The sequence below is a fragment of the Ranitomeya variabilis genome, chromosome 4, assembly GCF_051348905.1.
Source record: "Ranitomeya variabilis isolate aRanVar5 chromosome 4, aRanVar5.hap1, whole genome shotgun sequence".
Lineage (NCBI taxonomy): Eukaryota > Metazoa > Chordata > Amphibia > Anura > Dendrobatidae > Ranitomeya > Ranitomeya variabilis.
The window spans coordinates 771,386,535-771,411,004 of NC_135235.1; the positions used below are offsets into that span (position 1 = coordinate 771,386,535).

Below are 24,470 nucleotides of genomic sequence, written 5' to 3' on the forward strand. Positions count from 1 at the left end.
AAAAATGAAAAAGTACTTTTTTTTCACAAAAAAATTATTTTAGCCTCAATTTTTTCATTTTCACATGGGCAACAGGATAAAATGGATCCTAAATTTTGTTGGGCAATTTCTCCTGAGTACACCAATACCTCATATGTGGGGGTAAACCACTGTTTGGGCACATGGTAAGGCTCGGAAGGGAAGGAGCGCCATTTGACTTTTTGAATGAAAAATTATCTCCATCGTTAGCGGACACCATGTCGCGTTTGGAAAGCCCCTGTGTGCCTAAACATTGGAGCTCCTCCACAAGTGACCCCATTTTGGAAACTAGACCCCCCAAGGAACTCATCTAGAGGCATAGTGAGTGAGCACTTTAAACCCCCAGGTGCTTCACAAATTGATCCGCAAAAATGAAAAAGTACTTTTTTTTCACACAAAATTTCTTTTAGCCTCAATTCTTTCATTTTCACATGGGCAACAGGATAAAATGGATCCTAAAATTTGTTGGGCAATTTCTCCTGAGTATGCCGATACCTCATATGTGGGGGTAAACCACTGTTTGGGTGCACGGCAAGGCTCGGAAAGGGGAGGCGTGCCATTTGACTTTTTGAATGGAAAATTAGCTCCAATCGTTAGCGGACACCATGTCGCGTTTGGAGAGCCCCTGTGTGCCTAAACATTGGAGCTCCCCTACAAGTGACCCCATTTTGGAAACTAGACCCCCCAAGGAACTTATCTAGATGCATAGTGAGCACTTATAACCCCCAGGTGCTTCACAGAAGTTTATAACGCAGAGCCGTGAAAATAAAAAAATAATTTTTCTTTCCTCAAAAATGATTTTTAGCCCAGAATTTTTTATTTTCCCAAGGGTAATAGGAGAAATTGGACCCCAAATGTTGTTGTCCAGTTTGTCCTGAGTACGATGATACCCCATATGTGGGGGTAAACCACTGTTTGGGCGCACGGCAGGGCTCGGAAGGGAAGGCACGCCATTTGGCTTTTTGAATGGAAAATTAGCTCCAATCATTAGCGGACACCATGTCGCGTTTGGAGAGCCCCTGTGTGCCTAAACATTGGAGCTCCCGCACAAGTGACCCCATTTTGGAAACTAGACCTCCCAAGGAACTAATCTAGATGTGTGGTGAGCACTTTGAACCCCCAAGTGCTTCACAGAAGTTTATAACGCAGAGCCATGAAAATAAAAAATAATTTTTCTTTTCTCAAAAAAGATTTTTTAGCCCACAATTTTTATTTTCCCAAGGGTAACAGGAGAAATTGGACCCCAAAAGTTGTTGTCCAGTTTCTCCTGAGTACGCTGATACCCCATATGTGGGGGTAAACCACTGTTTTGGCACACCTCAGGGTTCGGAAGGGAAGTAGTGACGTTTTGAAATGCAGACTTTGATGGAATGCTCTGCGGGCGTCAGGTTGCGTTTGCAGAGCCCCTGATGTGCCTAAACAGTAGGAACTCCCCACAATTGACTCCATTTTGGAAACTAGACCCCCAAGGGAACTTATCTAGATGTGTAGTGAGCACTTTGAACCCCCAAGTGCTTCACAGAAGTTTATAACGCAGAGCCGTGAAAATAAAAAATGTGTTTCCTTTCCTCAAAAATATTTTTTTAGCCCAGAATTGTTTTATTTTTGCAAGAGTAACAGGAGAAATTGGACCCCAAAAGTTGTTGTCCAGTTTCTCCTGAGTACGCTGATACCCCATATGTGGGGGTAAACCACTGTTTTGGCACACGTCGGGGTTCGGAAGGGAAGTAGTGACGTTTTGAAATGCAGACTTTGATGGAATGCTCTGCGGGCATCAGGTTGCGTTTGCAGAGTCCCTGATGTGCCTAAACAGTAGGAACTCCCCACAATTGACTCCATTTTGGAAACTAGACCCCCAAGGGAACTTATCTAGATGTGTGGTGAGCACTTTGAACCCCCAAGTGCTTCACAGAAGTTTATAACGCAGAGCCGTGAAAATAATAAATGTGTTTCCTTTCATCAAAAATATTTTTTTAGCCTAGAATTTTTTATTTTTGAAAGAGTAACAGGAGAAATTGGACCCCAAAAGTTGTTGTCCAGTTTCTCCTGAGTACGCTGATACCCCATATGTGGGGGTAAACCACTGTTTGGGCACATGCCGGGGCTCGGAAGGGAAGTAGTGACGTTTTGGAATGCAGACTTTGATGGAATGGTCTGCGGGCATCATGTTACGTTTGCAGAGCCCCTGATATGCCTAAACAGTAGAAACCCCCCACAAGTGACCCCATTTTAGAAACTAGACCCCCCAAGGAACTTATCTAGATGTGTGGTGAGCACGTTCAACCCCCAAGTGCTTCACAGAAGTTTACAACGCAGAGCCGTGAAAATAAAAATCATTTTTCTTTCCTCAAAAAATATGTTTTAGCAAGCAATTTTTTATTTTCACAAGGGTAACAGGAGAATTTGGACCCCAATATTTGTTGCCCAGTTTGTTGTGAGTACGCTGATACCCCATATGTGGGGGTAAACCACTGTTTGGGCACACGTCAGGGCTCGGAAGGGAAGTAGTGACATTTGAAATGCAGACTTTGATGGAATGGTCTGCGGGCGTCACATTGCATTTGCAGAGCCCCTGATGTGCCTAAACAGTAGAAACACCCCACAAGTGACCCCATTTTGGAAACTAGACCCCCGAAGGAACTTATCTAGATGTGTGGTGAGCACTTTCAACCCCCAAGTGCTTCACAGAAGTTTATAACGCAGAGCTGTGAAAATAAAAAATAATTGTTCTTTCCTCAAAAATTATGTTTTAGCAAGTAATTTTTTATTTTTGCAAGGGTAACAGGAGAAATTGGACCCCAACAGTTGTTGCCCAGTTTGTCCTGAGTACGCTGGTACCCCAAATGTGGGGGTAAACCACTGTTTGGGCGCACGTCGGGGCTTGGAAGGGCGGGAGCACCATTTGACTTTTTGAACGCAAGATTGGCTGGAATCAATGGTGGCGCCATGTTGCGTTTGGAGACCCCTGATGTGCCTAAACAGTGGAAACCCCTCAATTCTAACTTCAACACTAACCCCAACACACCCCTAATCCTAATGCCAACTGTAGCCATAACCCTAATCACAACCCTAACCCCAACACACCCCTAACCACAACCCTAACCGCAACACACCCGTAACCCTAATTCCAACCCTAATCCTAACCCTAATCCCAACCGTAACCCTAATCCCAACCCTAACCACAACTGTAACCCCAACACACCCCTAACCCTATCCGTAACCCTAACCACAAGCCTAATCTTAACCCTATTTCAAACCCTAGCCCTAATTCCAACCCTAACTCTAATTCCAACCCTAACCCTAAGGCTATGTGCCCACGTTGCGGATTCGTGTGAGATTTTTCCGCACGATTTTTGAAAAATCTGCAGGTAAAAGGCACTGCGTTTTACCTGCGGATTTACAGCAGATTTCCAGTGTTTTTTTGTGCGGATTTCACCTGCGGATTCCTATTGAGGAACAGGTGTAAAACGCTGTGGAATCCGCACAAAGAATTGACATGCTGCGGAAAATACAATGCAGCGTTTCTGCACGGAATTTTCCGCACCATGGGCACAGCGGATTTGGTTTTCCTTAGGTGTACATGGTACTGTAAACCTGATGGAAAACTGCTTCGAATTCGCAGCGGCCAATCCGCTGCGGATCCGCGGCCAATCCGCTGTGGATCCGCGGCCAATCCGCTGCCTATCCGCTGCGGATCCGCGGCCGATCCGCTGCGGATCCGCGGCCGATCCGCTGCGGATCCGCTGCCGATCCGCTGCGGATCCGCTGCGGATCCGCGGCCGATGCGCTGCGGATCCGCGGCCGATGCGCTGCGGATCCGCGGCCGATGCGCTGCGGATCCGCGGCCGATGCGCTGCGGATCCGCGGCCGATCCGCTGCGGATCCGCGGCCAATCCGCTGCGGATCCGCGGCCGATCCGCTGCGGATCCGCTGCGGATCCGCTGCGGATCCGCGGCCGATCCGCGGCCGATCCGCTGTGGATCCGCGGCCGATCCGCTCTGTGTGCACATGCCATAACCCTACCCCTAACCCTACCCGTAACCCTAACCCTACCCCTAACCCTACCCCTAGTTCTAACCCTAGTTCTAACCCTAACCCTAGTGGAAAAAGAAAAAAAAATATTTTCTTTATTTTATTATTGTCCCTACCTATGGGGGTGATAAAGGGGGGGGTTTATTTATTATTTTTTTATTTTGATCGCTGTGATAGAACCTACCACAGCGATCAAAATGTACTTGTAATGAATCTGCCGGCCGGCAGATTCGGCGGGCGCACTGAGCATGCGCCCGCCATTTTGGAAGATGGCGGCGCCCAGCGAGGAGACGGACCGACACCGGGAGCCTCGGTAAGTATAAGGGGGGGGGAGATCGGGGCACGGGGGGCGTCGGAGCACCGGGGGGTGACATAGGAGCAGGGGGGGAGCGGGCAGGACGGGGAGCGGAGCACAGGACGGAGGGGACCGGACCCCATAACGGAGCACTGGGGGGGTCACTTCAGGTTTTCCAGCCATGGCCGATGGTATTGCAGCATCGGCCATGGCTGGATTGTAATATTTCACCAGTTTTTTAGGTGAAATATTACAAATCGCTCTGATTGGCAGTTTCAATTTCAACAGCCAATCAGAGCGATCGTAGCCACGGGGGGGTGAAGCCACCCCCCCTGGGCTGAAGTACCACTCCCCCTCTCCCTGCAGATAGGGTAAAATAGGAGTTAACCCCTTCACCCGATCTGCAGGGACGCGATCATTCCATGACGCCACATAGGCATCATGGGTCGGGAAGGGGTTAAAGACAAGCTCTGGGGATGTGGGAACTTTACTGACCGCAACCCTGATCCTATCGACACACACTAAAGGCAGCCGTGGAGCGTTCCTGACAACCTAGACGCCTCTTCACTGCCTGAGAAACTAGCTACCCCTAGAGAGAAACAAAGCCTCACTTGCCTCAGAGAAATTACCCCAAAGTTTAGACAGCCCCCCACAAATAATAACGGTGAGTTAAGGGGAAAAGACAAACGTAGGAATGAAAACAGGTTTTAGCAAATGAGGCCCGCTAATCACTAAATAGTCAGAAGATAGCAAGGGAACTGTGCGGTCAGTATAAAATACTATCAAAATTATCCACGCAGAGAATACAAAAAAAACCCACACCGACTCACGATGTGAGGGGCGCAACTCTGCACCCCAGAGCTTCCAGCAAGCGAGAAAATCACATATAAGCAAGCTGGACTGAACTCATCATATACTGAGAAACATTTTCAAGAAAACAATGAGCAAACATGAACTAGCAAGACTTAGCTTCTCCAGGAGGAGACAGGTCACAAGGGAAGTCCCAGAGAGATCAGAACCAGTACTGAATACAACGACAGCAGGCCACAAGTAAAGGTCCAGGTGGAGTTTAATAGGAGCCAGACTAGCAAAAAAACGAGGCAGCTGGATCCCAGCTACAGACCAGCCATATCGCTAAAAGCCACCAGAGGGAGCCCAAGAACAGAACTCACACAGTACCACTCATGACCACAGGAGGGAGCCCGAGAACGGAATTCACAACACACCCTTCTATATTCCTCATCCCCCCGATCTCCCCTAATACATCCCACAACCACGGAGTCATCCGAAAATTTTTGAAGGTGGCAAAGATCAGATTTATACTGAAAGTCTGATGTATACAGTGTGAATAGAAAGGGTGCAAGCACCGTTCCCTGGGGGGCACCTACACTGCTCAGTAATCTGCTTGACACAACTGCTCCCATCTGTACAAACTGTGGCCGATCTGATAGGTAGTCAGTTATCCAATTTCTCATCCCCACCTCCACCTTCATATCAGTCATTTTTTGTGTAGTAAAGGTGGCTGCAGGGAATTAAATGCACTCGAGAAATCAAAGAACATCGCTCGCACCATGGTTCCGTCAGTCTCCAGAAATGAATGTACACTATGTAACAGGGAAAGAATAGCATCATCCACCCCCAATCTATGTCGGTAAGCAAACTGAAGGGGATCAATAAAAGCGTTAACCCTCGGTCTTAAGTAAGCAAGAACTAATCTTTCCAAGGCCTTCATAGCATGAGATGTTAAGGCTACAGGACGATAGTCATTTAGGGTTGCAGGAGAAGAAGTCTTGGGTACCGGCACCAGACAGGAAGTTTTCCATAACACAGGTACCCTCTGTGTTTGTAGACTTCCATTAAATAGGAGTGTAAAGACAGTACACAGCTGGTCTGCACAAACTTTAAGGACACGTGAGCTGAGTCCATCAGGTCCTGCTGCTTTACCAATGTTAAGTGACTTAAACTGCCTCCTCACATCATTTTCGGATACTCTAAAATTAGTCTGCTCCTCCTCCAATATCAATGTTGCAGAATTTGCACCCAATTCCCATCCACTATCAGTTGGTAGTACACATGTACTGCTAAATCTATTGAAATACTCGTTCATCTCATTAGCCTTGTCCAGTTTTCCTCCCCCGTGATCAGACCTCACCTTAAGCCCAGTCAGTAATTTCATTCCTGAGCAAACCTCCCTGGTATTATTGTGGGACAGTTTCTTTTCAAGTTTAATTCTGAAGGCTTCCCGGGCCTCCTTTATTTTATACTTCAATTCATGCTGTATCATTTTAATTTCCTCTTTGTTGCCTAATTTAAATGCCTTTTTTTTCCTGTTGAGCAAATGCTTCAATTCCTTTGTTATCCATGGCTTGTTGTTTGCAAAACACCTAATCTTTTTAGCAGGCACCAGCATATCAGTGCAGAAGTTAAGGTACCTTCACACTAAACGATATCGCTAGCGATCCGTGACGTTGCAGCGTCCTGGCTAGCGATATCGTTGAGTGTGACAGGCAGCAGCGATCAGGATCCTGCTGTGATATCGCTGGTCGCTGAATAAAGTTCAGAACTTTATTTGGTCGTCAGACCGGCGTGTATCATCGTGTTTGACACCAAAAGCAACGATGCCAGCGATGTTTTACACTGGTAACCAGGGTAAATATCGGGTTACTAAGCGCAGGGCCGCGCTTAGTAACCCGATGTTTACCCTGGTTACCAGCGTAAAATGTCAAAAAAAACAAACAGTACATACCCACCTTCGCATCCCCCGGCGTCCACTTCCCACACTGACTGAGCGCCGTAAAGTGAAAGTACAGCACAGCGGTGATGTCACCGCTGTGCTGTCAGGGCCGGCGCTCAGTCAGTGCAGGAAGCGGACGCCGGGGGACGCGAATGTAAGTATGTACTGTTTGTTTTTTTACAGTTTACGCTGGTAACCAGGGTAAACATCGGGTTACTAAGCGCGGCCCTGCGCTTAGCAACCCGATGTTTACCCTGGTTACCCGGGGACCTCGGCATCGTTGGTCGCTGGAGAGCGGTCTGTGTGACAGCTCTCCAGCGACCAAACAGCGACGCTGCAGCGATCGGCATCGTTGTCGCTATCGCTGCAGCGTCACTTAATGTGAAGGTACCTTTAATGTAGTCAGTCACTCTACCAACCACTTCATTAACATTTGTATACTCATCCATTGTCCCAAGCAACACATCCCAGTCTGTAAGATGAAAGCAATCCTGTAAAGCCTGTTCATTTGTTGGACTCCACATTCTAACTGATTTAATTGTAGTCGGCTGTTTTCTAACAACAGGTTGGTAGACTGGGGACAATAGTATAAGATTGTGATCAGATTTCCCCAAGGGCGGCAGGGTAGACGGCTAATAAGCATTCTTGACATTCGCATAGAGTAAGTCCAAAATAATGTTGTCACGTGTTGTACATTTAACAAACTGATAGAATTTAGGTAGAGCAGTTGAAATTTTAGCCCGATTAAAATCCCCAGAGATTACAGTAAGCGAGTTGGGGTGTTTCAGCTGGAGCCAAGCAATGACTCCTGACAGCACTTCACCTGCAGCCTCATGGTTTGCAGTTGGTGGTATGTACAACACTATTGCAATAACAAGCGAGAATTCTCTAGGAATATAGTAAGGTCTGAGGCCAACAGCTAGCAATTCAATGTTAGGACAACAATGGCGCTCCCTCACTGTCACACGCCCCTGATTGCACCATTTATTGTTTATGTAGAGTATAACTCCTCCGCCCTTTTTTTGCCGCTCTTCATAGTGTCTCTATCAGCCCGGACCATGTGAAATCCTGGTACTGAAACACTCGAGTCAGGGATCTCGCCGCGTAACCATGTTTCAGTAAAACACATCAAACTGCATTCCTTGTAATCCCTCTGGGTCCGAATTAATGCCAACAGTTCATCCGACTTATTTCCCAGTGATTGAACATTCCCCATGATGATGGACGGAACTACAGGTTTAAACCGTCTTCGCCTTGCCTTTAGTTTTTTGCCCGCTCTGCAGCCTCTGAAAGGTCGCCTTACCTCACTAGGGACACGTGGTCTACCCACTGCAGGAGAAGACATTAGCCTGCACAGCTCCAGAAGTCGGCCCTTTGAGTAAGCAACACGTTTAGGAACAGACTTTGAGACATCCATCAAAACCTTGGCCATATTAGTCGCACCAAGCATGTCCGTGCAGAGTGGCATACAGTGCACGCCTCCAGACATAGCTGTGCCAATTCCCAGGCAGGTAGTGGCCACCCGGCCGTATGTGCATATAAAAACCAGACCTAAGTTGCAAGGTGATCACAAATGCACTGTAAATCCAGATAGCTGTGGGTAGTAGCAAACATCCAAGGGAAACATTTCAAAGGAACCCAGGTTCAGAAGCATACATCCAGAAGCAGTGGGTAGCAGTATGCATCCAGGGGAAACAAATCAGAGGATCCAAGGTTTAGAAGCAAACATCCAAGGGGAAATCCAAGGGTTCAGCATAAATCCAAGGGAAGCCTTCCAGCGGATCGAAGTTCAGAAGGAGAAGGTACTGGGGAAAAGGTTCCTTAGAGTTCCAAAAACTGAGGTTCAGAAAGAAAAAAGGTTCACACATAACAAAAATAATTCCTAAATAAAACTAAAACTGTTGCTGCTGCAATGGGCTGCCACTAGAACGGCGCCTTATTGTCCTTATCCAGCAGAGAGCAGACAGACACGTCTGATCTCTTCAGTGTCAGAACATTTACTGATCCAGCCTCTGGCCCGTCCATCTGGCCCATCAAGACTCACTCTCATTTCATCAGTCCATAAAACCTTTGAAAAGTCAGCCTGAAGATATTTCTTATCCCAGTCTTGATGTTTTATCTTATGTTTCTTATTCAAAGGTGGTCGTTTTTCAGCCTTCCTTACCTTGGCCATGTCCCTGAGTATCACACACCTTGTGCTTTTTGATACTCCAGTAATGTTGCATCTCTTAAATTATGGCAAAACTGGTGGCAAATGGCATCTTGGCAGCTTCACGCCTGATTTTCCTCAATTCATGGGCAGTTATTTTGCGCCTCTTTTGCCCAACACGCTTCTTGCGACCCTGTTGGCTATTTGCCATGAAACTCTTGATTGTTCGGTGATCACACTTCAAAAGTTTGGCAATTTCAAGACTGCTGCATCCCTCTGCAAGACATCTCACAATTTTGGACTTTTCAGAGCCCATCAAATCTCTCTTCTGACCCATTTTGCCAAAGGAAAGGAAGTTGCCTAATAATTAAGCACACCTTACATAGGGTTTTGATGTCATTAGACAACACCCCTCCTCATTACAGAGATGCACATCACCTGATTTACATAATTGGTAGTTGGCTCTCAAGACTGAACAGCTTGGAGTAGGACAACATGTATAAAAAGGATCATGTGATCCAAAAAAACAACTTGCCTACTAATTCTCCACACAGTGTATATACACTGTGTCACTGACATCTATAGAAAAAAAACAACATCCTTCTAACCCCCAATGGGGGTGGTCTTTATTGTCCTTTCTTGTTCTAGGGTCTTCTATCAGAGACCTGGGAGTTTGAAGGTTCTTTTGCAGGATCTTAGTTGTTCCCAGCATTACGCTTTTCTGGACAGAGACCTCAGATGTTGCTCCTGGGATCTGTTGTAGCCATTCTTCCCACTGCTCCAAGTGCTCCTATGACCACTGGAATCACTGTGGCCTTCACCTTCCACATCTCCAGTTCTCTTTTGAGGCCATGGTATTTCTCCATCTTCTCATATTCCTTCTTTGTGATGTTGCTGTCACTTGGCACTCCACATCTATTATCATTGCTGTCTTCTGATCCTTGTCTACTATCACAATGTCTGGTTGGTTAGCCAACACCTGCTTATCCGTCTGGATCTTGAAGTCCCACAGGATTTTAGCCCTTTCATTCTCCACCACTTTTTCTGGGGTCTCTCACCTGGACTTAGAGGGAATTAGCCCATATGCTGTGCAGATGTTCCTGTATACAATTCCCGCTACTTGGTTGTGGTGTTCAGTATACGCTGTTCCAGCTTACATTCTGCATCCTGCCACTATGTGTTGGATGGTTTCTGAGGTTTCTTTGCATTGTCTGCACCTTGGGGTCTTGTCTTGTGTGGTAGATTCCAGCTTCTATGGATCTGGTACTTAGTGCTTGCTCTACTTGTGCCGCTATGATTAGTGCCTCTGTGCTGTCTTGGAGTCCAGCTTTCTCCAGCCATTGGTAGGATTTCTCCATGTCAGCCACCTCCATTATCTGTCGATGGTACATCCCATGCAGTGGCTTGTCTTGCCATGGCGGTTCATGTTCCTGTTCTTCCTTCCAGATCTGTTGTTGCTGCCTTAGGCTTTCTCTCAGCATCTCATCTTTTGGTGCCATTTTTCTGATGTACTCCTGGATACTCCTTGTTTCATCCGTGATGGTGGCTTGGATGCTTATCAAGCCTCGACCACCCTACTTTCTGTTGGTATACAATCTTTGTGTTAGACTTAGGGTAGAGACCTCCATGCATTGTGAGGAGCTTTCGTGTTTTCACATCTGCAACTTCCATCTCTTCTTTTGGCCAGCACACTATGCCAGCAGGGTATCTGATAACTGGCAGGCGATATATATTGATGGCGCAGATTAAATTCTTCCCATTGAGCTGGCTCTTCAGGACCTGTCTTACCCTTTGATGGTATTTGGATGTTGCTGCTTTCCTTGCCTCATCATGGTTACCGTATCCCTGTGGGATGCCAAGGTACTTGCAGCATGTCTGTACATCTGCTATATGCCCTGCTGGTAATTCCACTCCATCAGTTTTGACTACCTTGCCTTTCTTTATTACCAACTGACCGCACTTCTCCAGTCTGAAGCACAGCCCAATGTTTTTACTGTAGATCCTTGTCAGGAGGATCAGTAATTGATATCTCATACATTTTTCACATACAGCTTGATGTCATCCATGTAGAGGAGGTGCCTGATGGTGCTTCCACTCTTGAACTTCTATCCATAGCCAGACTCTGTAATTATCTGACTGAGGGGGTTCAAGCCTATGCAGAACAGCAATGGGGACAGTGCATCACCTTGTATATGCCGCATTTGATGGTCACTTTATCTAGTTGTCTTGAGTTGATTTCTAATGTTGTTCTCCGTAGCCCCATTGAGTTTCTGAGGAAGGTTCTTAATTTCCTGTTGACATTGTACAGAGCCAAGCATTCACAGATCCAGGTGTGTGGCATTGATTCATAGGCTTTCCTGTAGTCAATCCAGGCTGTGCTGAGATTGGTCTGTCTGGATCTTGGGTCTTGAGCGACTGCTTGATATACTGGGAGATGGTACTTAGAGCCTCTGGTGTCAGTCCCAATGCCTTTCTGAGCTGGATTCATGTACTGGTTCATATGGTTCTGTAGCTTGGTGGCTATGATGCCTGACAGGAGTTTCCATGTTGTTGTAAGGCAGGTTATTGGGTGGTAGTTGGATGGAACTGTTCCTTTGTGAGGATTCTTCATGATCAGCACTGTTCTTCCTTGTGTTAGCCAAGCTGGGTAGTGGCCTGCTTCTAGCAGTTAGTTCATCTGCTTTGCCATGCATTCATGTACCACTGTGAATTTCTTTAGCCAGTAGGTGAGGATCATGTCTGAGCCAGGTGCTGTCCAGCTCTTCATGTTCTTGACCCGCTGTTGGATGTCTGCTTCTGTAATGGTGACTGGTTCTTACTCTAGGTGGTTGCTGTGTTTCATTCTCAAATATTGCAGCCACATTGCACTGGTGTTGTGTTTTTTCCTTCTCCCATATGTTCCTCCAGTATTGTTCAGTCTCTGCTATTGGTGGAGTTGCTGCCTTTGTGCTGTTCCTCTGTAGTTGGGAGTACACTTTGGACGGTTCTTTGGAGAACAGGGCATTTATCTTCTTGGCCTCAGCTTCTCTAATGTATCTCCCTAGTTTTGCAGCGAGTGCCGTAAGCCTTTGTATAGCAGTCTCTTCAGTTGGGGTCAGGCCTTTGTACTTGTCCAGCTTGGTCTTATTCTTGATCCTTACACACTTCTGTATTTCTGGTAGTTAGCTGACTTCCCTTTGTGGCACCTTGATCTTTGTCTACAGTCTTCTTTTCCAAGGGGAGCACATAATTCTGTTGTTCTTGCTGGTTGTATAGCCAAGCATTTCCATGATTGCTGAGGCAGTAGCATAGATCAGGTTATTAGTTTGAGTTATGGTGGTGGTAGGCATTGATGCAAGTGCTGCTCTATTGGCATCCTCTAGCATACTGTCTGGTGGTGTTTCTTTGCTGAGCCTTGGCCGTCGATCTCTGGTATTGATGGTATTTAGTTTATCTAAGATCTTCTGTTTCAGACCAGCTCAAGTGCTATCTAGTTGCAGGGTTGGATCAGGATCTTCAGGGGGTTGCACATGTTCTTCCAGGTCTTTTTGTGGGGTGGATCTGCAGTGCAGTTGATCCATCTCAAGTTGTGATAATAGCTTTCTCTTTATGATATTGAAACGTTGGGTGACTAGTTGTTCTCAGTCAGTGGACATGCAGGGCTTGTATCTATCCTATTTCCTCATACGCTTCATATATTCTCTCTCATTTGGTCTGCTGTTATAGTAGCATTTTATCAGATCCAGGTTCTCTTGCCTTGTCCATGTATGGTTTGGTCCAGTAGCCCATTTATTATCAGATTTTCCTGGTTCCTCGACACCTGATGCGGACCTTGTTAATCCATGCGACGTCTGAGCCGGCATGACTCTCTCGTGACACTCTCATGTTTATTGAGGTAGGCACCATAGTGTTATGGACCACTACTGGTTATTATGTCCAACAGGGCAGAGCCAGGATTCGAACCCCAGTCTCCCACATTGGTGGCTGTGATTTTACTAAACGCGGCACACGTATTGTTGGCTTCTATTATGTCTTTTACCAAATGTTACCGACTTTTTCCGATTTTAAGAAAAATGCTCGTGGTACTGAGCATGAATCTGAATGTACCATATCCGTGCAGAATTTATGTTTGGCGATCATTTTCTGAACATATTCACTCCTCTATAAGTATCGCCACCACAACCTGCTACACAAAATAAAAAAGCCCACTCAGTATGGAGGCATTTACTATACAGTTCACCACAACCCCAGTATAATGGCCCCTACCAACCATTCAGTATGAGAGTCCCAACAGCTCTTCTCTTAATATGATGCCCCCACAATTCCTGATATTTGAAAAAAAACACACACTACTCAGCCAACTCGGTTCCTGAGGAGCGCTGCTCTGGTCTGTGCGGTGTGAGTACTGAGGCTCTGTACTTGTCAGTATTCCGGGTTTTCCAAGTTACCTTGTGAATGTTTTTGCCCTTTGTTAAGATGGAGTTTGCTGTTTTTGTCTGCCCTCCTTCCTGTTCATTTGTTTAAAACCCGGGTCAGGTGTCAGCCTCACTGCTGGAGTATTCTGCTTGGTTTCTCCATCAGCTCAGCTGCTTGTCTGCTGTACTTCTACCCGTGGCTCTGGACATTCTCTGCCTATGTAAGTTACGCTCTCAGTCTGTTGGCTTGGGAACTTAACCCTTGGTTCTCTCCTCCGGGTAAGAACTCTGTTTGGAACTGTGTTTGGGGCTTTGCTGCTGGACTTAGACTGTGTTTGCTACTTAATCCTTATTTACTCCCCCCGGTGGGAGCTACTGGAAATTACACCAGTATAATTCTTTATGTGAACTTGTTTCTGGACTTACCCGTGTTTATGCCACAACTGAGATAAACTTATGAACTTGTTTCTGGACTTACCCGTGTTCGTCCCACACCTGGGATTAACCTGAGGACTTGTTTCTGGACTTCCCTGTGTTTACTTCATACCCGGATTTGACTCTTTCTGCACCAGCTGTGTTTGGATCTGCACGTCACCCGTCTCACTCACCTTGCCAAGGACTTTGGCCTAAGAACTCTTCTGTTTTGCTGTATATGGCTAAGGGACTTGTTTCATTGCAAGTTATCAGTATATTGTTTGTGTGTTTTTTCTGTGTTACAAATACACTATTTTGCACTAAAGAAACCCGTCTCTGTCTGTTCATTGCCCCATGCTACCAGAATCTTAAGAGTTCCTACAATAGTATTACAGTACTACAGGTGTGATGTAGTGACGTCATTGTGCCTGCAGTGCACGGAGTCTCAGACTCAGAAGTGAAGGCTGAATGGTGGATCAGGAGCTTTCCACTCCCCGATTCACTAATCTATTCAGTGGTATCACCGTCATGGGAATGTGGATATCGCTGAAATTGTGATGATGGGAAGGAGAGGGTGACCAATACCACACCCCAACCGAGCCCTGTCACTTCATAGGCATCATAGCAACCGAGTGGGCTACCTTTATGGATGATACACTCCTGCCTATCCAACTATCGTATGGTAAATATCTCATAGATCCTGGGTTCATTAGTATCTGCACCAAGAATGAGGCTAAGTGAGTATTTATTAATTGTCGGTGGTCGGAGGTAGTCAGTGAGGTGGATGGTACCATATTGTGCATGTAGGGGGCAGTACTGTGGGAACATTAGAAACTGGGGGGATGGCAGTACTGTGGGGACATTATACTGTGTGTGGGGGGATGGCAGTACTATGAGAACAATATACTGTGTGTGGGGGGGATGCCAGTCCTGTGGAAACATTGTCCTGTGTCTGTGGGAAGCCACTATTGTGGGAACATTATACTGTGTGATTGAAGGTGGTACTGTGGGAATATTTTACTCTGTGGGGGGCATCATACATACTACATAAGGACTCGGAGCATTACACTGTGTGGGGCCAAGAAAGGGGCCCTGTACTACACTCCGCTCCCTCACTTCCTGTCCTCCATAGTTGGCTCGTATGTATCTATTACAGGAAACAGAACAACAACGTTATGGTTCTTATAAAGAGTCTCCTCCGTGCAGAAGGGGTTAATGTCCCCGGCTGCGCTCAGTACTGGGGAATCTCCACATACCTCCACCTGCAGAGCCGCACTCCACAGATATGGCTGCTCTGTGCGCACAGGACCTGTGATGAGGTCACAGGGGGAGGAGTCAGGGGTCACGTGATCCGCAGTGAAGACGCTACATGGAGACTTCTCCTCAGTCAGTGACATTCCCGCCATTATTCGCCCTCACTACTGGCACAATCACCTCGCGCCGCCTTTTCTCCACAATGTTCTGTGTGGAATGTAACGTGTGATTTCTCTGGAGACAAATAGACCCCACACATGAGGGGATTATCACCGGTTACCGGACGTCTAGTATATGGCGGCATATGATTGTGCTATCGCCTCCACACCGGGGGCTAAAATGCCGAAATCTCGCTTATTTACCCCCTTCCAGTGTCCGGCTAAGGGTCATATACGGCCATGCCCCTCTCCAGTCGCTGTGGGGTTTGGTAATAGGATGGAGGGCGGCGTCCATGCTTGGACTTCAGAGAGAGTAATAAAATCACAGCTCACCTTCCCTGTCCTTTACCCCTTACACCTGACCTGTTTAGCCAATTACCTGGAGATAAATGGTTTTACAGACGTAACGTGAGAGGGGCATATAACCTTATACGTATCGCCATGGTGACAGATGGAAGACCGCACACAATACACCTGAGGGGCAGATTGAACATTTGATGCTGCCATTCGGGGTAACCAATGCTCCGGCAGTCTTTGTAAATGTCATTAATTATATTTTTTCTCACTGATTGGAAGATTTGTGGTAATTTTCCTGGATGATATATTGAGTTCCTCACGTACTCTGGAGGAGCATGGTGAGCATGTCAGACAGGTTCTCCAGGTTCTACGTGACAACTATTTATTTGCTAACCTGGAGAAATGGCAATTTGTGGTACAGCAGGTCCAGTTCTCAGGACATTTGGGTTCTGCATTGGGGTTTCAGATGGATCCCGTTAAGGTCCAAGCAGTCCTTGATTGCTTCTAACTAAGTAACCTGAAAGCATTAGGCCTGTCCCACACGTCCAGATAATTCCGGTACTGGAAAAATCGGTACCGGAGTTATCAGTGTCCGTGAGCTCACGTAGGCCATCCGTGTGCTGTCCGTGTGTTCGTTTTTGTCATCCGTGCGTTGTCCATGTGCTGTCCGTGTGCATACGTATCACACACAAAGTTTTCAAGGTCCATATGAGGGGTTAAGGCATTAATTAAAGGGTTTAAACTAGCAAAGCTGTGAGCCATTAGTGATGATGTGTTAAAATAGTTCCTAAAAAGTTTGCGACACTGACATATCATCATAGGGGTTTGTCCTAACTCCTTAGGTGTCACAAATATGTCTACTGACAATGAGGCGTGGTTGGCATGGCTTGTATCACGTCGCTTTGGGGTTCGCCACCATATGCTTGAAGAGGAACCACAGGTGCAAGAGAGGCTATGTGTTCACCCTCTACTGTTGCTACATGGGGCATATGGTCATTTTGCCAAATTATATAATGAACTGAGCAGATACCCGGTGAAGTTTGTTGCTTTTTGTCGTGTTTCCATTCCCGGCTTTGACAACCTACTTCATGTTTTGCGGCTTTACCTTCTCAGACAAGACACCTGCATGCGACTCAGCATTTCTCCTGAGGAGCGTTTGCTGGTAACTTTGAGGTTAGTTTTTTGTTACAACACATAATATTGCCACCAATAACGTGCAAACCATCGTAATGGGTTAAGTGTTTAGATCTCTAGTTAGTAATGTTCAAGGTCACTAGGTTATACAATGACCATAATCGGGACTGCAAAACAAGTATTGTTTAACCCTTGACATACAAATGAAGCCAAACACACACTTTGGATATATCTTCTTACTAACAAGCAAATAGTATGGCCCACAAACAAACTCTTAACATGGCCACTTTGTGAAATGTTTCTGCTAAGTGACACCTGTGTGGTGCATTAATGGGTGTGTGTTTTATTGGAGCAAACATACACTCACTGGCCACTTTATTAGGTACACCTGTCCAACTTCTTGTTAACACTTAATTTCTAATCAGCCAATCACATGGCGGCAACTCAGTGCATTTAGGCATGTAGACATGGTCAAGACAATCTCCTGCAGTTCAAACCGAGCATCAGTATGGGGAAGAAAGGTGATTTGAGTGCCTTTGAACGTGGCATGGTTGTTGGTGCCAGAAGGGCTGGTCTGAGTATTTCAGAAACTGCTGATCTACTGGGATTTTCACGCACAACCATCTCTAGGGTTTACAGAGAATGGTCCGAAAAAGAAAAAAAATCCAGTGAGCGGCAGTTCTGTGGGCGAAAATGCCTTGTTGATGCCAGAGGTCAGAGGAGAATGGGCAGACTGGTTCGAGCTGATAGAAAGGCAACAGTGACTCAAATCACCACCCGTTACAACCAAGGTAGGCCTAAGAGCATCTCTGAATGCACAGTGCGTCGAACTTTGAGGCAGATGGGCTACAGCAGCAGAAGACCACACCGGGTACCACTCCTTTCAGCTAAGAACAGGAAACTGAGGCTACAATTTGCACAAGCTCATCGAAATTGGACAGTAGAAGATTGGAAAAACGTTGCTTGGTCTGATGAGTCTCGATTTCTGCTGCGACATTCGGATGGTAGGGTCAGAATTTGGCGTAAACAACATGAAATCTTTGGGATGTGGTGGAATGGGAGATTCGCATCAGGGATGTGCAGCCGACAAATCTGCGGCAACTGTGTGATGCCATCATGTCAATATGGACCAAAATCTCTGAGGAATGCTTCCAGCACCTTGTTGAATCTATGCCACGAAGAATTGAGGCAGTTCTGAAGGCAAAAGGGGGTCCAACCCGTTACTAGCATGGTGTACCTAATAAAGTGGCCAGTGAGTGTATATTTTAGGTTTATCTGTGCTGGCTTACATTCACTATGTAATCCTTTTTAGAATTAGCAACATAACCAACAATTGATGGCAATTGTTTCACATCCAAACTATGGTTTTGTTAACAGATTCCTGGCTACTGGACACTCATATTCATCACTTCATTTTGAGTTCCTCCTTGGCACGTCAACCATATTGTGCACTCAACCTGTGATGTGATTTGGGACAAGCTAAAGAGCCACCTCATGCCTCAGCCAAACACACAAGACTGGCTGCGGATTTCCCAGGGTTTCATGGAAGCCACGGAGTTCCCAAACTGCATTGGTGCCCTGGATGGTAAACACATTCGTGTCAAAAAGCCGCCAAACTCGGGTTCTCGTTATTTTAATTATAAAAAATATTTTTCCGTTGTGCTCCTGGCTGTAGCTGACAGCAACTACTGTTTTGTTGTTGCTGACATTGGGGCATATGGGAGTGCCTTTAATGCTCGCATCTTTAGACCTTCCAGATTAGCTCGGCGACTTGCTGACACTAATTTAAATCTGCCACAACCATGTGTGCTTCCTGGTGCGTCAGGCCCACCTGCACCATTTATCATGGTTGCCGATGAGGGTTTTGCGCTCTCAAGGCATGTTCTGAGACCATTTTCACATCGAGGTTTGGACAACCGGAGAAGAATTTTTAACACTCGACTGATGAAAGCCCGTCGATTGGTTGAGTGTGCTTTTGGAATCTTGACTTCAAGATGGCGTATTTTTGAAACCCAAATCCAAATGCATCCCCAAAATGTCCAGGCAGTCATAAAGGCTACCGTTCTTTTGCATAATTTCTGCCGACAACAAGAACCATCCTTGGATGATGTTGATGATGGGAGAGTGGTTAATGTAGCCTTACCAGAGGATAGAGACCATGGTTCTCGAGTGTCTCACTCTGCCCTTAGAGTGCAGAATATTTTTGCAGATTTTTTTATAACACCAGAGGGTAGTGTGCAATGGCAAATGGAGGAGCCCATCTAATGCTACACTTAAAAATGTATTCTGTCCAAGAGTGTTTATTTATTATTTACCCTTTTTTAGTTTCCTTTCATTACAAATTGGTTAGGGACTCGCAAGGCAATGAGGACCCTTGACGTGGGTTGCGAGCTTACATTTGATGTGGATAACTGATACATGGGTGTCTCAAACCCTCATTGTTACCCCTAACAAATAACTAATACCTCATTATAATGTGTTTACTGTGTGTGTCCGAAATATGCCATGTATTAAAGTATGTATTTGCTAAGATAATTGGAGACGACCAACAAATACCTAAGAGCCTCACTCATTGACTGTGTTCTGTAAGAAGAGTGGGTAACCATTCAATCATGTTGTTCAGACATACTGTAATTGATGAGTAGATTTACACTGCTATTTTGCCATGGTCAATAGCTCAACGCTGTTGAGGCTTAGAGAGGGCGCAACTTCAATTACCTCAATGATAGTCAATGAAGCTGCGTGCACCACCACCATCTCCTCCTTTCTCATTTTTTGGAATCCCTGACAGATTAATCTTACCACCATCCTGTTTGTAAATTGTGTATGGCCAAGATATGGATGATTTAGTGGGACATAACAGTGGACAGGTATGGTGTCTTCGTTAAATGTATCAACAATTATGATTACACTCATATCAATAAAGTAGTGTTAAAATTACATAAACATTGACAAATAAACCAGACATATTAACACTTTAACAATGTTGTTTATTTTTCAAACAACACATTTAGTCAGCCGATTGTGTCGGCAAAATAAAGCTAACTTTTTCCAAAAAATGAAGGTAACATATTTAGGTTACTCATAAATCTACAAAGTCTCCATGACTTGAGAAAGATTCATCCGTGGTATTTTCTGCGCTGACACGTTCGGGCTGGTTGAGGGTGTGGGCATTTGTCCTGTAGGCACTGTGGCCTGGCATGTGGTTGTTTGAGGAGGTTCATTGTGCAAAACTGATGCTGGTACAGATGTAGATGGGTTATAAGGTTGTGTTTTGAAAGACTCATTTTCAAAGATTTGAGAAGCACTTTGTGGGTGAGGTAAAGTAGGTTGTGACTGACGAATCGGTCTCACATATAATTGGGAACTACTATAGGTTTCACATCTTGCCATACGGTTGGCCGGACCAAACTGGGTGACCATATGTGTCTGGTGCTTTGATGGCAGATTGTAGGGCTGTGTACTAGCAAAATGAGCAACACTACTATCACCCACAGACATGCTGGAGGACCTTGATTCATAATGTTGGCTGTAGGTGGTGCTTGGATCAGACCTTTGCCAATATTGCTGAGTTGTGGCACGGGCATGAGGCATTGAGGGAGGAGCAGACATTTGCCCATATTGCTGGCTACTGTCACGGGCATGAGGCACAGAGGTAGGAGCAGACATTTGCCCATATTGCTGGCTGCTGTCACGGGCATGAGGCACAGAGGTAGGAGCAGACATTTGCCCATATTGCTGGCTACTGTCACGGGCATGAGGCACAGAGGTAGGAGCAGACATTTGCCCATATTGCTGGCTACTGTCACGGGCATGAGGCACTGAGGTAGGAGCAGACATTTGCCCATAATCATGTGTGTAGCAATGGGCAGGAGGAAACCAAACAGGAGCAGACATTTGGGGATAACTAGGTCTTACAGCAGGAGGTGTAAGCATGGACGAGGGTGCAGGCCTTTCCTGTGTTGTGTACCTACATTTTGTGCATTTGGTATATTGTTAGCAGATGGCATCTGTATTTGATGCTGGGCAGCTCGCCATTGTTCAATGGGACCTAGCACCTGGTTTGGTTCCGGCTCTCTTTGGCTTGCAGCAATGAGGGTCAAGATTGCAGCACGTACTCGTTCCTGCTGTCCATCAGGAACTTTGCCAAGGCAAGGAGACAGGGAGCGACAAAACCGATCAACAGAATTTTCTGGTGTCATGGAATTGAGTATGGATAAAACTCTAGCATCAATGAGCTCGGGCAGCATACGTGGCTGTTCATGTCGCCTGGTTTCCCTATCTCAGAGAGTGTGTGTTAGATACTGAGGTAGATTGGCTGTTGATGTTGCCTGTGGTGCTGGGGCTGCTGTTTGTGATGTTGTTGGGGCTGTTCTTTGTGCTTTCAGGACCAGCATCAGTGGATACTTTGGCAGCATCAGACACCTGCTCATCAGGCTGCGTTGATGGAGTGGGGTTCTGCTGGGGCTTCGGTCTCCGATGCCGAGGTACATAGCACTGATCTTGCTGTTGTTGGCGATTCATCAGAGTCCTCAAGGTTCTCATCAGTCCTAGGATAAAATAACATTAACAGTTTATGTCACAATGTTAAACTAATCCTAATTAACATTCCAAAACCCTTTTTAATGTAAATAATGAAGTTATATTTTTAACATGTTTGTCTTGGTTAATTGAACATATAAACATAATGATTCTTGAAAGCACAAATGTACTTCTGAATGATAACTAGTGATCAAAGATTTTCCAGACTTTAGAAAAATGTAGAATATTTTAAAATGTGTGAAATACAGCATAGTTAGTTTAATATGTTGGGACAATCATACACAGTGACACTTACGGATTTAGCTCCAGGATTGGGCGAAGAAAGGCTAAGTTTCTTGAGAACACATATTGGCGTTTTTTGGAAGCACCTGACGTGGAAGGGAGGGGATTAAATTCCCGCCTAAACTGGTCCCTTGCTGACCGCCATCACCGTTTAACCAAAGCAACTGTTGGAAAAGATGAAACACAACAAGTCACATTCCCAATAATGGCCAAATATTCATTAAATGTTGGAGTTTAAAAGTATTATGCTTTGGATCATCATGCCTGGTCCCAAAATACATTTTTATAAAAAAAGGCTAATCCCTTGCCATTGAGACTAAGAATTGTGTCACCATTTAGCACCATGTTGTTATTTTTAAAAATAGGATTTGACTAGCATGAGCACTGTTATAAACGGTTGTCAAAAACAGCCTGCAGGTATTACAACACAAACATTACCATAATTAGCAAAGACCATTAGCCATATGTAGGGGCTTCACGTGTGTGAATAATTGTGTATGATGACATTAAGTGTAAACATTTGATTGCAATCGGTCACACACAAACTGTGGTGTGCCCAGCAAGACATGTTCAAATCAAACACTCCAAGGAGCTACTATGTTCGATTTTTTGTGTATGTTGTTTGCAAAATGGCATTCAGCACATGTTGATCCTTAGATGTTTAACATTATATTCTTTCAAATATATATTTTTTTTTTTTTCCCCCCCAAAAAAAGAGACTTTTAGGGCAACACTTTTTGCATATAGTACACCGGTCAATTAACAGATATACCACAAAAAAACATTGTTCCGCATAATAAAAAATAATGTTAGACATCTATGGAGATATGCTTGAAGACAGTTCATAGTGCAAAACATGATGGAACACGTTTTGTTCCGGCAGGGAAGTGTGGACAAAAAATGCAGTTGGGGCACATGCCAGACAACTAGGCCTTGAGTTACCTAGGTATTCACTCGTGTTTGCAAACATGAAAACTACACTTTTCACAATATACAGATACACACCAGAAATAAAATGCTGCCACAGACACTGCATTTATCTGCAATTTCTAACAAGCATGGTTCATGAGTAATTATGATATTAAACACAGGGAACATACTGGAAAGTACTAAGAATATTGTAAAGTGTATATGATAAGGTCCAAGTAAATATAAAGCTTAACAACACATAAGCCGAATGCTTAGGATGATAAGACATGGACCATAACATATATAAAGCACAATATGAAGTAGTTTAATGTGTTTCTATGAATTCCATGTTAAATTAAACAAGGAACATCTATGGGGTAGCTTACCAAAATTGGCCTTCTTTGCTGGAGAATATGTGGACCAACCAGGTCTGGGGTACAGCTGCTCAGCTACAGCAAACCAACCACGTTCAATCACCAGCCTGTCATGGTATCCTTCGCATCGTGTGTCCCATAGTTCAGCATGTTGCTCCACCAAACTTATAAGCCGCTCTGTGTCCACACGGGAGGCCATAATATTATCCAGTCAGCAGAGTATAAAGATGCCCGCACTCTGATAACTTGACATCTTCACCTCAGAGCCTAAAATGATGTGTAGACTTATGGTAAACTTTGGGCCACTCAATGTCTAGACACCTGTCTGCTATTGATACAATTGCTTCGAATGTTAACCCTCAAATTTTAAAAACGCACACGGACGGCACACGGACGGCATCCGTGTGCGGTACGTGTTGACATGCACCCATTGACTTTACTGGGTCCGTGTGATCCGTGCGCTCCCACGAACACTGACATGTCTCCGTGTTTTGCACACGGACACACGGTCTGCAAAAAATCAATGACATCTGCAGAGACACATTGATTTTAATGTGTCTACGTGTGTCAGTGTCTCCGGTACGTGAGAAAACTGTTACCACACGTACCGGAGACACTGACGTGTGAAACCGGCCTTACAGAGATTTCTTGTAGTCGAGATACTGAGGAACAAACAAGCGAAAAATAGGGTCTTATCTGATAACAAGATTCAATGAGAATAGAGGAGTATTAAGGTACCTTCACACGAAACGACCTTGTAACGATATCGCTAGCGATCCGTGACGTTGCAGCGTCCTGGCTAGCGATATCGTTTAGTTTGACACGCAGCAGCGATCAGGATCCTGCTGTGATGTCGCTGGTCGCTGAATAAAGTCCAGAACTTTATTTGGTCGTCCGATCGCCGTGTATCGTTGTGTTTGAAAGCAAAAGCAACGATACCAGCGATGTTTTACACTGGTAACCAGGGTAAACATCGGGTTACCAAGCGCAGGGCCGCGCTTAGTAACCCGATGTTTACCCTGGTTACCAGCGTAAAAGTAAAAAAAACAAACAGTACATACTCACCTGCGCGTCCCCCAGCGTCTGCTTCCTGACACTGACTGAGCGCCGGCCCTAAAGTGAAAGTGAAAGCACAGCGGTGACGTCACCTCTGTGCTGTTAGGGCCGGAGCTCAGTCAGTGTCAGGAAGCAGATGCTGGGGGACGCGCAGGTGAGTATGTAGTGTTTGGTTTTTTTACTGTTACGCTGGTAACCAGGGTAAACATCGGGTTACTAAGCGCGGCCCTGCGCTTAGCAACCCGATGTTTACCCTGGTTACCCGGGGACCTCGGCATTGTTGGTCGCTGGAGAGCGGTCTGTGTGACAGCTCTCCAGCGATCAAACAGCGACGCTGCAGCGATCGGCATCGTTGTCGCTATCGCTGCAGCGTCGCTGAGTGTGACGGTACCTTTACACTCACCTGATAGAGCGGCACCTCAGCAACA

At 45.6% G+C, this 24,470-nt stretch overlaps 2 protein-coding genes across 2 annotated transcripts in view; both read right to left on the bottom strand.

Annotated features, from left to right (window-relative positions):
• The window catches only part of LOC143768300 (uncharacterized), a 401,106-nt gene that overhangs the window by 114,443 nt on the left and 262,193 nt on the right, over nt 1-24,470 (bottom strand). The window lies entirely within an intron of this gene.
• Nucleotides 1-24,470, bottom strand: part of LOC143767131 (uncharacterized) — a 94,912-nt gene that overhangs the window by 46,920 nt on the left and 23,522 nt on the right. The window contains exons 2-3 of the mRNA XM_077255154.1: nt 21,211-21,429; nt 15,293-15,345 (exon numbers count right to left, since the gene is read on the bottom strand). Of these exons, the coding sequence (XP_077111269.1) occupies nt 15,293-15,345; nt 21,211-21,429 (272 nt within the window). The remainder of the gene's footprint in view (nt 1-15,292; nt 15,346-21,210; nt 21,430-24,470) is intronic.